At 36.4% G+C, this 17,259-nt stretch overlaps 1 protein-coding gene across 1 annotated transcript in view; it reads right to left on the bottom strand.

The window, feature by feature from the left end:
- The window catches only part of lrp1ba (low density lipoprotein receptor-related protein 1Ba), a gene marked incomplete at its 5' end in the record, with an annotated part of 237,412 nt that overhangs the window by 66,107 nt on the left and 154,046 nt on the right, over positions 1–17,259 (bottom strand). Inside the window, 10 exons of the mRNA XM_084415835.1 lie at positions 707–829; positions 1,590–1,718; positions 2,076–2,195; positions 5,114–5,236; positions 6,500–6,658; positions 6,768–6,881; positions 7,654–7,773; positions 8,092–8,220; positions 9,856–9,981; positions 15,238–15,430. Of these exons, the coding sequence (XP_084271961.1) occupies positions 707–829; positions 1,590–1,718; positions 2,076–2,195; positions 5,114–5,236; positions 6,500–6,658; positions 6,768–6,881; positions 7,654–7,773; positions 8,092–8,220; positions 9,856–9,981; positions 15,238–15,430 (1,336 nt within the window). The remainder of the gene's footprint in view (positions 1–706; positions 830–1,589; positions 1,719–2,075; positions 2,196–5,113; positions 5,237–6,499; positions 6,659–6,767; positions 6,882–7,653; positions 7,774–8,091; positions 8,221–9,855; positions 9,982–15,237; positions 15,431–17,259) is intronic.

The raw sequence follows: 17,259 nt of genomic DNA on the forward strand, positions 1-17,259 counted from the left end.
AACATGTATGCGTGATATATCAGTCACCATATTACTGATAACCCTTATTTTTGAGATTAAGTTAATACTGTATATAATTATAAAAGAAAGAAATATTGTCACTGTATGATATAAAGTTGCAATTGCAAAATATGAAGTCACAATGCAAGTCACACTTATGGGAAATACTCATATAGAGTCACAATGGGAGACACAAGTCGACATTGAGAGATATAAAGTCATATTGTGAAAATAGTCAGAATTGTCACATGAAGAGAAAAGTGTCATATTTTATGATATCAAGTCACAATTAGAGAAAATAAGTTGCAAACTGCAAGGAATTAAGTCATATTGCGAGATCTAGTCATTATGAAAAAGTCATGATTGCAAGATACAAAAACCTATTGCGAAAAAATCCACAATTAAACTATTGTATTAACACATCATGACAGAATTTGTTAAACTCACTTTAATTTACGCTGATTTAAAAGGGAAAAATACTATTACAGTTATAAACACATTTTATGTAAAAACGTAGTTTTCTATTGTCTCTCTTTTTTCTCTCATTTTGTAGTGAAATGTAAGCCTGAACAGGTTTGTGAAATTCATCTTCAAACTGAGGTATGGCACACTAAGTGCATGCATTCCAACCATTGAAACGTCCAATTAATGTTGTGCCAGCATAATTACTAATGAACAAATGATTTGAGAAACACGAGCTGCTTACCGCATTCAAGAGACTCGTCAGAACCGTCTCCGCAGTCGTCGTCATGGTCACACACGAAACGCCGCGGGACGCAGTTCTGGTTCCGACACTGGAATGTGCTTTCAGTGCACGTGTTGTTTGGAGCTTATTAAAGAGAGGAACAGGAACAAACAGGAAGTTAGTTATGTGTTAGGATAAAAGGAGGAGGGTGTAATAGACACCTGAGACTTGTCTAAAATCCCCAATTATTTTGAATGTGAGTCGGAAAACTCAGGGACAGCAGATAAAAAGAAGACATATCGGCAAAATCGGACACCTTAAAATCCAACAGTGGTGTTAATTAGTGTGCATAGAATAGAACAGAACAGAATAGAATAGATGCCTAGATTACTTTTCTTCTATATTTAAGAAAAAAAACTGTAAAATATTGAAAATAACACATCACGTAAATAGATGAAAGATAATACATAAATTCCTGGATCACTATAACTATTTATCTATTTTTTACATTTAAGATATGTAGTAAAACAATTAAAACAATGTATGACCTAAGAAAAACGAAAAAAACGAAAAAAAAACTATTTTTCTATTACTATTTGTTTTTTGCATTTTATTTACACACACACATACACATATACATATATATATATATATATATATATATATATATATATATATATATACACACTGTCAAGGAATTTTAACATTTGAAAGAATTCATGCATAAGAAACAAATTCATAAAATCTATTGTTTCCAAACTTTAAACTGATACATTTATTTACTAGCTTCATTAGTAATACCAAAAGGAGCCATTTTGTTCCTATAATGTGGTTTGGGGTGAAAACAGGAAATGTACAAGGAAGTTGCTGGTTTTGTGGGAGGAAATATCATGGTTGAAATTACCACAGCCAGCTACTGCTAGTTCATCGCTGCCATCAGGACAATCTCTCTCCCCGTCGCATAACCAGTTCCTAGATACACAAGCGTACGATCCTGGGCAACTGAACAAGCCAGGGGCGCATGTTGCAGAGCCTGTCGAGAGAGAGAATGAGAATCTCAATCTCAAGCCAACATGCTGCACTGTGTCATTAAAATATTCATGTAATAAAAAAAAAACGTCCTCCAAGTAAATAAAAAAGGTTTAAGCATTGTCTTAAAAACTTGTTCAACAATCTGCTTGTGTTTGACCTTTGCGGAACCTGAGTGTTTTTTTTTTTTGCTTTTCAGAGCCCATTTGTTAGGAGCACAGCCTGGCCATAAATTCGCAACTATGATGAAACCGCAGGCCAATTTTTCTTTCCGCCTCTTTCATGTTGATTTATATCCTTCCTCTCAGAGGAAGTCTTTCATTGTGTGGCCTAAATGCAAATTCGTGCTTCAGAGTTTTACCGCAAATTTCCTCGCTTTCGTCCAATCCGTCACCGCAGTCGTCCTCCCCGTCACAGAGCCATTGCTTGGCGATGCACTTGTTTTTCGAGCAGGCGAACTGATTCCAAAGGCACGATGAATCTAGAGGGAAAAGTGTGAACTTTGAAAACAAACCCAAGGGAGACCGAACCCTCAAGTGCTCTTCGGGCACTTGAGACCAAAAGATTTTACGTTTATTTTTTTAAAAATTATTTACTTCATCGGAATGGAACGAAAATTGGTAAAGGTTTTGGCACTTGCTATGTGAACACACACACACACAAAAATAAATAAATAAATAAATAAATAAATAAATAAATAAATAAATAAATAAATAAATAAATAAATAAATAAATCAACGGAACGATTCGAAAAGGCTAAATGGTCCTGAAAAAAATTGTCACACTCGTGCTCCTCGCAGTCAAAAATGACCGCACTGGGAATAAATGGGAGACAAATTTCATCTAGTGAAAACTTTTGGTGCTTACTGAAAAATCTTACTGAAAGCTATTTATTTGAGATATTAAGATCAAATTTGGAACACAACTTGTTCAGATTTATGGCTTTGATTTCTTTGCAGTTTTAAAGTAAAATGTGTTTTTGAAAATATATTTTTCATTTAAAATAAATAAATAATAGTATTTATGTGCATTTTTCATAACAATAAACATAAAATTATGTAACTTTTTAAACCTTTTTTCACTTCAGCAATAATTTGCCACGTGTCGTCTTTGAAAAGAGATCAAACTTAAGTATGTGCTCCAAAGCACTCAAGATTTATGAGAGTTTAAGTTGGAAATTAAATTTTCAGGTCTATGCTCAAAAGGTAAATAAATGGATTATAAATACAGCGTAAATACAATTAGTACAATGAAATCCCCTAAAAATACAAAATATTAAATAAAAAACATTATCGAACTAAAACATAGTATATTCATTTCACTGAAATTATTATTATTATTATTTTATTTATTTTTTTGCATGTTCACACTGCTCTTTTCCAAATAGAAAGGATCATCAAGCTGTAAATCGTGTTCAAATTCTTTAAAATATTTTATGTTGTGGTCCAGGGTAGAAAGAAAGTCATACGGGTTTGGGACGACATGAGGGCGAATAAATAATGACAGAATTTACATTTCCCGGGAATTATATATGTCATTACTTTAAAACTAAGAAAAAGAACATGTATACCTTATAATAAGCAAAATTAAAGAGACATTCAATAGTTATACGTTTGCCTGTGAACGCCAAATTGTAGGTGGCCTCTAAAAGCCCTTGTTGAGATTAGAGATTCAACTTTGGAAGACGATCCTGCTAGCAAGCACTTTTAAAGTAATTGTCCGCTTGCATACGCACGCAAGCCATGAAAGGTGCGAGCAAATATGCCCCTCTCAGCAGTCTGAAAGTTTGTTTGCTTTTGCTTTTGCCATCGATTTTGTGATATCTGGGCAAAGCCACCAGGGGCTGAAACAGAGAGACCAAGGTCAGAAAGAGAAAGGTGTGACACCAAAAGGCTGAAGACAATAAAACTGAAGAGGATGAATAGGTAAATGAGGGTGATTCTTCAAAAGCAGCTGTAGGGGAAGTCTCGAAACAACAAATAACCAAAATAAAAGGTGAAAAAGCGCTGGCGCATTTGTCAAGATCAAGGACACGGAAATAAATCCGTATTACTTCAGATTTTGGGTCAGTGACTACGAGGGCGATGCGCGGTCCAGAGTTGCTCTGGCTACACGGGAGCTTCACTCGCAGATCAGAGTTCTTGTTCAGAACACAATGCTTTGAAGCAGAACCAAATGGATTCCTGCCATGGGGTCGGGACAGAAGGAAAGAAATGATTGGTCGCAGCAGGAAAGCAGAACTACCTAGAACTTCCTACCTTAAAGTTCTGCTCACTGCGGAGGTACATGACCAAGTTTGAGATGGAGAGAAACATGAATGTGTATAAGATTAATATTTTATACAATATATTACAGCAAGGTGTGGATGGAATAATCCTTCACCTAAAGTTATACAAGTTTGTCTCCCAAAGAACAGCCTGGAAACAAAGTGTGTTGGCTTATGTAGACACAAACTTCAAAAATTACAAGAAAGTGAGAGAAATTATTTTTTACTAAGATTTATAAAGTATTTCACACTATAATTGTTACTGTCAAATTTAAAATAGGTAATTTTGAGATAAAGTTTAAAACAATGAAATATAGTCACACTGTAAGATATCGTCACAATTGCAAAATATAAAGTCGTGATAATGAGAAATAGTCACATTGATGTATTTTGGGATATAAAGTCACCATGGGAGATATAAATTAGCAAATTGTGAGAATTATTTTTACGAAAAATAAATGCACACTGCAAGATATAAAGCAGGATTGTGAGATATATAGTCATATTGTAAGATAAAGCAGCAATTCGGGGGAAAATAAATCGAAATAACAAGAAAAATAAAGCCACATTGCGGGATTTAAATTCAGATTGTAGGATATAAAGGGTATAAATTAGCAAATTGTGAGAAACAAAGTTATAACTACGAGAAATAAAGTCACATCGTGAGATATAAAGCAGCATTACGAGATTGTGAGGTTGCAATTCTGAAAAAGTTGCAATTGCAAATATAAAGTCATAATTGGAACTAATATAAATGTGCAATTATCAGAAAAAAAGTCAGAATTACTGAGGCGAAAAGGGACCAGATTATCAGCCATCTACAGTAATTCATCAGGAATTTAAAATAAAAGAATAAGACAGATTAGACAAGAAACAGAGCATAACAACTGTAACGCTGTAAAGCCAGGAATGTCAAGCAGCTAAACTCCCACATTTAGTACTTATCACATACTAGCTGTGACAAGTGGATCAAAAGCGTAAAACAGCACTTACGCTCTAATCTGGATGGTTGCGCGTGACTAGAAGATAAATAAAATCTTTAGAAGTGAATATATTCATTAGGATGAAATATAGAGTGCAGAATGTGTCCAGCAGGCATGATTAGTTGATAAATGTAGAGAGGTGGCGTTTACCGCATTGAAATTCATCGGCTCCATCCTCGCAGTCTTTCTGTCCGTCACACAACCAGACGCTGGAGATGCAGTTTCCACTGGGACACGCGAAATGGCCGTCCTCACACGTATGGACCGCAGAAGCTGAGAGAAACGGCCAAACGGAGAGGATAGGGGTTTAGATAAACCATCTGTGATTCCCACTGCCTGATATCACCAAAGGGTTTGCTAGGTTCACCACCACTTCGAGAAAAGGATGAGAACATGCTGTAAACAAATCAATTGTCCGACCGCTTCAGCTGTGGTGTCTGTGGTTTTATATTTGTGTTTGGTTTCTGATTTGTGGATCAAGGTCATTTTAAACCTGACAATATCTGCAACAGTGTACTTTGACTGGAGGAACCACAGCAAATGTCAAGAGCTGAACAGTCTTCGTATTTCAATTAAATTCTGAAAGACTTCTCTGCAGTCAAGTTTTTTGAGCAAACATTCCCAGAGAATCAGTGCTAGAAACTTTAGCAAACAATCATATATTTTGTATGGTGTATTTCAGCCTTCAAGACCTCCAGGGAAGATTCTACCGTATAGAAAAGTTTGGAAACCATAAATGGGTGTTTACAGGCACTTTTATGTCCCAAGGCATTGGTTTTTATTAAAACATTTTTCTTTTGCTGTATAAAGACATTAAAACTGTCTAGGAAAAAGTTTACCGTGGTATGATTTATATGCGCTATTTTTCAAATGCCCTTATATATTGTATGTTTTGTTTTGCCCTTTTCCAAGATCCAAAGATTACATTTTAAAATATGAAAATTGTATTTAAAAAAAATACTTTTATATATACGTATATAGCATATATACTGAACTGTAGAGTCAACATTCACAATTAAACTTAGGTTATGGTCGCTAGCAACCCTTTTCCACCATGATTCTTTCATTGACATGCCCCAACTTACAGGTTTCAAAGAACATCCAGAGTTTCCAACTTTTAATTATGATACTGAGGCGCTGCTCAACTCATAAATTCTGACAGGATCGTAAAGTTCTGCACAAAAAAACTCTACATATTCATTGACTTCCAGAGTTGTGTTTTATTTAACCGAAAGGACTTATTAATTCACTAAATATTCCCAGTAGGACCTGGTCCTTCTACATATATCATAAATATCTAAGCATATTACTGTCAAAAATTTGGCAGGACTCAGTGTGATTGAGTCAAAAAAAGTCCATGTTTCAGAGCATCATAAAAGGCACTAGGCGATGTGAGCCGTCACTGCACCGCAATGCGAACTTTGTAAAAAATTCTCTTTGTTCCCAATGCTATTTTCCATTCTGAACGTGACAATCTTGTACTTTGAACACAAACAAACAAGAGAAAATAGAGAGAGAATGCAAATGCATTTCTACCGTGGCAGTGTATTTCGTCTGCGTAATCCCCACAGTCATTGGCTCCGTCACAGATCCAGGAGGGATGAACACACAGAGACGTGGAATTGCAGCTTAGAAACCTCTCGCTTTTGCTGGCGCGAGCACCCAGCCTGTAGTATTCCATGCAGTCTGTGCTATCTAGAAACACAGAGTGGGCAGTGAGACGAGTGTTTCACACGCTCAGTGACACGCAAACTCACACCATCAGAAGTGCGAACAGGCAAGCGCCTTCACATGTTAATCTTACTACAGATTTTCTCGTCCGATGCGTCAGCACAATCGATGATCTGATTACACCAGAATGATGAAGGGATACAGGAACCATCTGCACAACGTCGCTCAGAAGACAAACACGAGGAATCTGGAACCACAGGGGAAAATGGAGATGCTCTGTATTAACCTTAAGATTTTATTTTATTTGAATTTAATGATGATTGCCCAAAAATAGTAAAATAGAAATGATGTTACACAGTTCAATCATGGCATAGTTTAAGAACCTCTAACTTTATTCATTTCAGGGCTCTGAATGTAGTTCTTGGCTCAAGTGTGAAAGCTCTGAATGAAGCCAGGCACCAGAAAGCTTAAAATGAAGTCAGACCCCTTTAAAGCAATCTGAATTGAAATCAGTTCAGTATGTAATGTGAACGCAAAGTGTTATGGGTTAACTTCCCTAATACATTTGCACAATTCCACATTTTAAATAATAATTCAAATTTAATTGATTAATATTTAAGCAGACAATGTTTCAAAAATATGTGTAAACAGAAACTAAACTGAAACTTGTTTACAGCAAAATGAGATCTACTCCATTTTCAAGTCCAGAGATAGTGTGAATGCCATTTCAATTCTGCATTGCTGCCAAGAGAACAACTTTTATCGGCCTTCACTGATGCTTAGTACAGAGATCTGTGGTTTGTACTGTCTACATTATAGATGTTTCTGCATTAAAGCTTAATGCTGTTAGATTTAACATCTGTGTAGAGGTTCATATAAGGCAATGATTCAAGGGTGTATTGATTAATGGTCTGAATTTCTCTAGTTGTGTAGAACATTGAAAAACTAAGATTCCTGGATTGACCAACACTGGACTGAGCATGCGTTTCAAATCTTTAAGAAGAAGAAAAAATACCCACTGTTACAGTAAGCTTCATCTGAGTTATCTCCGCAATCATTCACGCCATTACAGAAGTGATAATTGGCCACGCAGCGCTGGTTATAGCATGATTTAAAGCCGTGTCTGCAGTTCCGGTTTTCTAGAGAATGAAAAAGTTGAGAATTAGGCATAGGACTTTACAATAACATGCATGTAACAACAGCAATGCCATTTAAGATGGATGGACGGATGGATAATAGCAAAACTATCCAAGAACAACTGCTTTATGTGTAACTCTGCTTGAGAATGTAAGGACAGAGAGAGAGAAAGAGAGAGAAAGTCAGTCTGTCACATCACTCACACTCATTATGTTTTCGCCAGACTGCTGTAGAGACATTAGCCCATTCGAGTTTAGAATTCAGTTTAGAGATGAAACCTGAGGGCTCAAACATAACATCCTGCCTGATTGGATCCTTACCGCAATACTGCATCTTTTCATCCGACCTGTCTTTGCAGTGTGCGATTCCGTCACATGTCAGCTGGTAATCAATGCATTCCCCGTTTCCGCACTGGAACTCAGAGTGGATGTTACATGAGGAGTTCATGGCTAAAAGACGAGAGTAAAAGAGATTTGTAGAGTTGTGATGTGCAGTGCTGATGTAAAGATTAAGGAATTGCATTGACTGCTAGAGTGTTATAAAATAATCAGCCAAGGGCTCAAGGTCAGACGTGGCAATAGAGCAAGTTCCATTTGCACTTTTTTTTTTTTACTGTTGGTCTATTTACACAAATGTCAGAGTGATCTCTCCTTGGCCTTTTCATCGAGTCCCCTGTGTTCTGTTCTCTTCCATCAGATGCACTATGTGTAGCTGTTTGAACACAAAACCACATCTGTGTATAAACCCCGTAATCCTCTCCAAGCGAGTGTTGAGCACTGTTGCAATCCCAGACTGAAAGTCACTGTGTATAGTGTCTGTATAAAGCTGTCCTGAATCTAAGCATCAAATCATCTAATATTCTTAAAGTTTGGAGAGAGAGAATACAAATATAAATAAAGATCCATTCCAGGTTGATGGATGTTTCAGTATCAAGACCTATAGGAGAACCCTCAAGTCCAAATTTAAGGTATCCATTATCTTGATTACTAGAGTAGCAAAACATCTAATATCTAGATCTAGCCAAAAGTATCAACTATGCAGCTGTGGTGTAAAGATAGAAGTATTTAGACTTAAAGCAGTGTATAATGTTATATATCCAGATAGGATCTAAAACTGCCATCCCCTTGGCATTTAAAGTGTAGCAAAAAATTTTTGGACCACAATCTGGAATAAGAATGTATTCCACAATCTGAAATAAGAATTTAGATCACAATCTGGATTTACTATCTATATTCATAGCAAAATGAATTTGGATTACAATCCGGATGTACAATACAGATCATAATCTGGTTCCAGAATGAATCATGATTTATACTATGGATTATAATCTGAATCCTGATCACATTCTTGATTTAGAATCTATATTCAGAGTAAGGGAAATCTGGATTACAATCTGGATATACAGTTGTCTTTCATAATATGGATCCTGAACCTAAATTATGAGCCAAACAAATCTGAATCTCAATCTGGATTTAGCATCTACATTCAGAGTGAAAATGATTTGGAATTGCAAAATGGATGTACAATATAAATCATAATCTGGTTCCAGAATTACATATTGAGAGCAAATTTAATCTGAATCACAATCTGGATTTAGAATATGGATCTGAATCTAGACCACAATCTTGACCAAGAATTTATATTCAAAGCATATGAAAATCTGAAATACAATCTAGATTTAGAATATGGATCTGAATCTAGACCACAATCTTGACCAAGAATTTATATTCAAAGCATATGAAAATCTGAAATACAATCTAGATATAGAATATGGATCTGAATCTAGACCACAATCTTGATCAAGAATCTATATTCAAATCTATATTCAGAGCAACATGAATCTAAATTACAATCTTGATGTAGAATCCAAATCACAATCACAGTCATTCAATTCAGATACAGAATCTTTCTAGTGCACTAACTGGACCTACATAAGGATGGTGAGGTAATAAAGTTGTTTGGCCACAGCATATGGACTTAGCCACATAACTCAAAGTACCGGGACATAAAAATTTGGGGCGAGTTGAAAAAAAGTCCAGGAAAATGAGCTAGAGAAACAGAGAGAGAGAGGGTACAGGACTTACATACACATCTGTTATCATCCAGTAATATCCGTTCCCCACGGCAAGTACAGTTTACCACACCAAGCGGAGTCAAAAGGCAGAGGTCATGGCACCCTCCATTATTCACGCTGCAGGGGGACGACTCACCTGGAAGTAATAAGAAAAATCCTTGATAACAAATCACTCGTAACAAATTGTGACACCTCCAAATGTTTGACAAGTTTTAGAGCTCGTACTTAGGATAAGGAATTTAAAGTCACCATAAAATCGTCAATTCACCGACAAAAGTCAAAAGTCACCGACAATTCTTCTATAAAAAATGTTATGGAATATTGCTGTTTTATAAATTATTTATCCGTGCGCATCATATTTTTTAAATCATGTGTAAATAACTTCCCCTCCCTCTTGCAGGACATCTCTTCCTCCATTTGCTCTTGTTCGAGAAGCCCTTTCACTCGGATATATGTCACAATAGGCAAAAAATTACTATCACAATTTCCGCTTCATGCCGACTTTAAACAAACCCTACGTTTGGCACCACATTTGAATGTGTTTGGAAAGAAGAAGATGGAAAGAAGGAGCTTGGACAGTAACTTATTTTGTGTTACATGGAAGAAAGAAAGCAAGGCAGGTTCTTTGGGTGAAAGGAAATAAAAAAATTTTTAATTAATAAAAAAAATAACAAAAAGAAGAAATATTATAAAAAAAATGGCACTTGGATGTTGCTGTTTGAGCATAAAAAGATCTGCAAGACTACAAAGCTCAAAGTCTACTCCAAAGGGAGATATTCTCTTTCACAGAAAGGAACTACAACGCGTTTCTTCCGGATCTTGTGAAGTCACAGTGTTACTCATTTAAATAATCCCCACCCACGGAATACACAAAAAAAAGGGGAGATGCCTGGTTAAGCTGTACTAGAGAAGAAAAAGAAGACTTGAGTTGTAGAGTTGTTGCCATGTTGAAGAGACGCTGTCTTTTTCCACCCCATTTATTTTATTATTTTATTTTATGCTGTTAGTGTTTTCTAACAGTTTTAAAACAGTTCCAATTATAAGATTTATGTTGTTGCAACGATGTAAACAAAAGGCAAAGCTGTTTGGCTCCGCTAGCATGCTAGCCAACATAACAGTGTCGATGTAGTGTTTAACTATGGGGCTCTTGCTTTTGTAAGATTGTCAGTGTTCACCATAGACTGTATAAAACAATGGACGTAGTGTCAGTGACGTCACCCGTAGGTTTCTAAAGAGCATTTTTGAAGCCCAAAGTGGGCGGAGCCGGCCATCGCCATCTTTGCAGCAACCGAAAAATGGGCAAAGAGGCGGGATTAGCGGTGGTGGCGTGCCAGCTAGCAGACAGCAGACAAATGGCTAGTAGTGACAGCAGCGGCAATCCACCTGTCACTCAAGTGGCCACGCCCTTAATTATGCAGAACTTTAAGGCTTAATATAATTTAAATGGATGAGTTATAAAAAAAATAATAAAAAAATCACCCCCCTCACAGTTGTCATGAAGGGCAAAATTAGCTATATAGACCAAAACCACTTATTGTACCCGGCTGTAAACATATTTTTTTCTGCTGTAAAGTTGGGCATATTAACATGGGGGGTATATGGGATCGACTCTTTTGGAGCCTGTCTCTAGCGGCCAGTCGATGAATTGCAGTTTAAGTCACTTTCGTGTTGGATTCAAGGGAGAGACCGGAAGGTTGCTGCTTGGTGTTCACCAATACTTAAACGTCCTGTCAAATCTGTGCTTGCAAGGGTTCTGCATGATCCTCTTGCTTGTAAACATTTTAAATTGGTATTGGCAAAATTGACGCCACCTGAGCAGATGTAACTTGCAGTTATGGTAAGCGGTCTGACATTTCCGGAACACGCTCAAAGTGGTTCGCCAATCACAACACACTGGGCCAGCTAACCAATCAGAGCACATTTCGTATTTAGGAAGGGGGGGCTCCATCGAAACAGGAACTAAACAGGGCGTTTAAGACAAACTGGGAAGAGAGCTGCAATAATGTAAAATATGTGAAAAAGAATGTGTTTTTGGAACAATCAAGCATGGAAAACCTATTCTAGTACACCCCAAAAACAAAGCCAAGACTTCATAAAAGGGCACAATAGGACCCCTTTAATGCAACACATTCTGCCTGGCACTGCAGACACATACACATGGTTTGAAGGGCACTCTTGCAGTGCCAGTCAGAGGGTTGGGCTCCTCAGCGGGTGTGAGTTTGAACTGTGTTTGGCACAGACGCTGGCGTGGAGAGCGGGTCTCTGAACCGTGCACTATCTACAAACACACGACTGCCAGATTCTAGAGCCTTGGGCCGAGTGTATTCCCCTGCACAAATGGTGAGGATTCAGAAGAGTGCATTGGGCCAGAGTCTTTCACTGTAGCGACATGAGGCTTCAGTCCTGGGAGGCTTTTGCTTATTATGGGATGGGGCTTTAAATAGCTTGGACTCATCGATGGCTGATTTCTGTTGGCCGGTGATTATAAAGGAATGTTTATTAGTTGGAATAAAAGTAATTGCAGATGGCCGCCACTTTTAAAGCGACAGTTCACCTACAAAGAAAACTTTTCATTATATTCAAAATGGTGAAAAAAATTATGATAGAATGTTCTAGTGATGGGGACGAGACCGCCTATGCCGAGTCCGAGTCAAGACCGAGTCTTTGAAGGGTCGAGACCGAGTCGAGACTGTATTTGGTTTTCAAATACAGTCGAGTCCGAGTCAAGACCGAGTCTTTGAGAAAGCAAGTCAGAGTCGAGACCGAGTCTTTAGGAGTCGAGACCAAGACCATAAAAACATGTCAGTATTCATATTCATGATTTAATATCACCCCAGTTAATAATCAACAGTTAGGCCTACAGACTAAGCTAGAATGGGAATTGTTTAGAGGAGCAGTCTTAACGTCTTAATATGGACTATGCTTTTACTATCATTAGAAAAATCCCTACCACATGCATCATCTTCTGCCTATTTTTCTAAACTGCTTCAACAGTGCTGCTCTGTCATCAACATGTTAAGCCCACCCTGACTTTTTTAATCATAGTTAGGACATGCAGAGCAAATAAACATTTTCTAGTGGTATGTATTCTAGTGGACTAGTGATGGGGACAAGACCGCCTATGCCGAGTCCAAGTCAAGACCGAGTCTTTGAAGGGTCGAGACCGAGTCAAGACCAAGTCTTTGAAGGAAAAAGTCCGAGACGAGTCCGAGAAAGCAGAAATCGGTCTCGAGACTGGTCTCGACTCGAGTACTACATCACTAGAATGTTCATTCCTTTTAAGTCTGTCTTAGCAGTTTTTACTCTTTTATTTGAATTATGACTTAAAAAATAATGGGGGGAATGACTGTAAAAATGTTTTTCAGCATTTTATATCACAGTCTGAGCGAATTCCCTTAATAGAGTCATCTGCGGTGTATAGATAGGAGGAACGGTGGCCACCGAGGTCCAAATCTCCAAAGAGAGGCCTGAGATGAGAAAATCTCCATTTGCGGTTTAGGATGCCAAGCATCTAAGCTGCTTCCATTAGAGTCATTTGAAACACAGAGGCTTGAACCGCAAACAAAGAAATGTCTCTATCGAAGCCAAGAAAGAAGCGGAGTGGAAAGCGGGCATTCTATAAATGTGTCACGTACTATAAATTCTGCTAATTCGGTAAATTTCATGGTGCAGTTTTACTTCCCGGGTGAATCGAGTTTGGTTTCTACGCATTAAAAGATTTGCGCCTAAGGCACTTGAAATGTGGTGCTCCTTGTGAGATTTAACAGATGCAATTACCAAGCACTGCAGGTGTAAGTTTCGTGGTCGGGACACATAAACGTAAAAGTCACTATGGTCACTAAACAGAATTTATGTAAATGTACTTCCAGCAGTGCAGGCCAGGGTGGGCATTTAGTCTGAAGAACCCCAATGCACAACTGAAAACGCACATTTAAAACATGCAAATATATGCACTTGAATTTTTCTTTTTTAAATATATTTATAAATATATCATAAATAAAATGCACATCTGATGACCATTTTAAAAAAAGGAGGGGAAATGCACAATCTTAAATAAAAGTTTTGATACAGAATCTAGACTAATAAAAAAAGGAACATGTATTTAGAGTCTAAATCATTATTGGAATCTAAATCAATTCCAATCAATCTGGATTTAGAATCTATATATTCAGAGCAAACGGAGTTTGGGTTATAATCAGAGAAGTGAAAAATAGATCATAACCTCAATCTAGAATCTAGATTTAGAAAATGAATCTGAATTATAAATTGTATTTAGAGTCTAGATCATAATCTGAATCTAACTCAACTTAAATCACAGTTTTGATTTATGAATCAAAATATTTAGTGCAAACGGAATCCGGATAACAATCTGGATGTAAAATATAGATCATAATCTGAATCCAAAATAATCTGAATCACAGTCTGTATTTCTATCTCATAAATCTGAATTTAGATCACTATATTATATTTTAGAATTTATATATAAGGAGCAAATCTAGACTACAATATGGAGGTACAATATAGATTGTAATTAAATCTAATTCTTGTTTTAAAATCTATATGTTCCATGTAATAGGAATCTAGATCACAATCTGGATCTATATATATTCAAAGCAAACAGAATCTAGATTACAATATGGATGTACAATTTAGATCATCTGAATTCAGAATATGGATTCGGAGCAAAAGGAATAATTCACAATCTGTATTTGAGTACAGGTTATAATCTGAAACTAGATCACAATCCTGATTCAGGATCTGAATATATAGATGTAATCTGAATCGAGAAAAGTCCTTTACTCTGAACAGAACTTTATTTTACTTATGGACATATATCAGCCTTTAATTACTGGATTAAAGTCCCCTCTGATGATGTAAAGTCACTCATTAATATGATTTGTCTCTGTACTTATCATGCCGTGCTGACATAAATCCAGCTTGCCACAAAATACGTAGAATCAGCAAAGAATATTGTGACTGTGTTGAGTTTAACTGACCCCAATATCAGAATGTGTTGATTTTGTCCTAGCTTCACTGCGCATCCATCAAAAAAAAAGCCCCGAGTGACTTGTGACGCATCTAACATCAGTGACTTTGGATTGTATTCGCTGTCATCACAGAGTAAGCATCTCAGACCCCTTGTGTGAATAATACAAACAAGCTTTGTGTGACTAATACAAACAAGACTGCAAATCATCCGGTACGTCAACCAAGAACCATGCTCATATGCTAGATTTTAAGAACATTCTGTTTAATAACTTTCTTTGATTTTTAGAAATATACTACAATGGTTTGTTGTCACTAGACTTGAGCTTCAATTAAAAGTACAAACATTTGGTTTGAGTTCAATGCTAAAAGTTATTTGATGAAACAAAGGAAATTAATTACATACAGCTGTTGGTGTCATTGGAAACAGCGACGATTCCCATCGGTTGATGAGGGATGTCCGCACGGAGTACTTTTGTATTGGCTCCGGTGAACTTATCAGAGCGGATCACGGCCCGCTGGGTCCAGTCGGACCAGAAGATGAAGTCTCTGTAAATTGCCAAGCCAAAGAACGTTCCGGGTCTTGATTTCACAATGACCTACAAATTTAAGGGGCAGAATTTAGGTGAGAGAAATAACCTGGTAATAAAAAAATGTTTTTAAAAGGAGCCCTGTTAAATATTCCAGTTTATAGACAGAGTCGAAAGTTTCGGCATGCTTGGGTGAATATGCTTCTCATGACCTTACAGTTTTGACCTAAAGGCTTATGCATGAAATGATTTTTTTATTTTTTCAAATAAAATACTAAAAAGCTACCTAGCTTTTTAGACACAGAGATAGATAGATAGATAGATAGATAGATAGATAGATAGATAGATAGATAGATAGATAGATAGATAGATAGATAGATAGATAGATAGATAGATAGATAGATAGATAGATAGAACAATAGATGGATAGAACGATCTATCGATAGAACGATCTATCGATAGAACGATAGATCGATAGATAGATAGAACAATAGATAGAACGATAGATGGATAGAACGATCGATCGATAGAACGATAGATCGATAGATAGATAGAACAATAGATAGAATGACAGATAGAATGAATTAACGATAGATAGATAGATAGATAGATAGATAGATAGATAGATAGATAGAACGATAGTTAGATAGAACGATCTATCGATAGAACGATAGATAGAACTATAGATAGAATGATAGAACGATAGATAGAATTAGAGATAGAACGATAGAACGAATTAACGATAGATAGATAGATAGATAGATAGATGGATAGAACGATCTATCGATAGAACGATCTATCGATAGAATGATCTATCGATAGAACGATAGATCGATAGATAGATAGAACAATAGATAGAACGATAGATGGATAGAACGATCGATCGATAGAACGATAGATCGATAGATAGATAGAACAATAGATAGAATGACAGATAGAACGAATTAACGATAGATAGATAGATAGATAGATAGATAGATAGATAGATAGATAGATAGATAGATAGATAGATAGATAGATAGAACGATAGATAGATAGAACGATCTATCGATAGAACGATAGATAGATAGAACTATAGATAGAATGATAGAACGATAGATAGAATTAGAGATAGAACGATAGAACGAATTAACGATAGATAGATAGATAGATAGATAGATAGATAGATAGATAGATAGACAGAACAATAGATAGAACGATAGATGGATAGAACGATCAATCGATAGAACGATAGCTCGATAGATAGATAGAACAATAGATAGAATGACAGATAGAACGAATTAACAATAGACAGATAGATAGATAGATAGATAGATAAAACGATAGATCGATAGATAGATAGAACAATAGATAGAATTAGAGATAGAACGATAGAACGAATTAACGATAGATAGATAGATAGATAGATAGATAGATAGATAGATAGATAGATAGATAGATAGATAGATAGATAGAACAATAGATAGAACGATAGACGGATAGAACGATCGATCGATAGAACAATAGATAGAATGACAGATAGAACGAATTAACGATAGATAGATAGATAGATAGATAGATAGATAGATAGATAGATAGATAGATAGATAGATAGATAGATAGATAGATAGATAGATAGATAGATAGATAGATAGATAGATAGATAGATAGATCCTTGTAAAAATCATTCAATAACTTAAGCACTAGTAATAAATAAAACAAACTCTCTCTCATGTCGTACAGGACCGTTCCATCAGGCAGTTTACTTTTTGCACTTCATCACAAAGGTGCACAGACCAAAATAAACCCCACTAAGTGACTGTATAATTCACACACACACACACACACACACACACACACACACACACACACACACACACACACACACACACATGGGTCTGGCCAGAGCCGGAGGGGGA

Source organism: Rutilus rutilus (assembly GCF_951802725.1).
Source record: "Rutilus rutilus genome assembly, chromosome: 8".
In the NCBI taxonomy this organism is placed as follows: Eukaryota; Metazoa; Chordata; class Actinopteri; order Cypriniformes; family Leuciscidae; genus Rutilus; species Rutilus rutilus.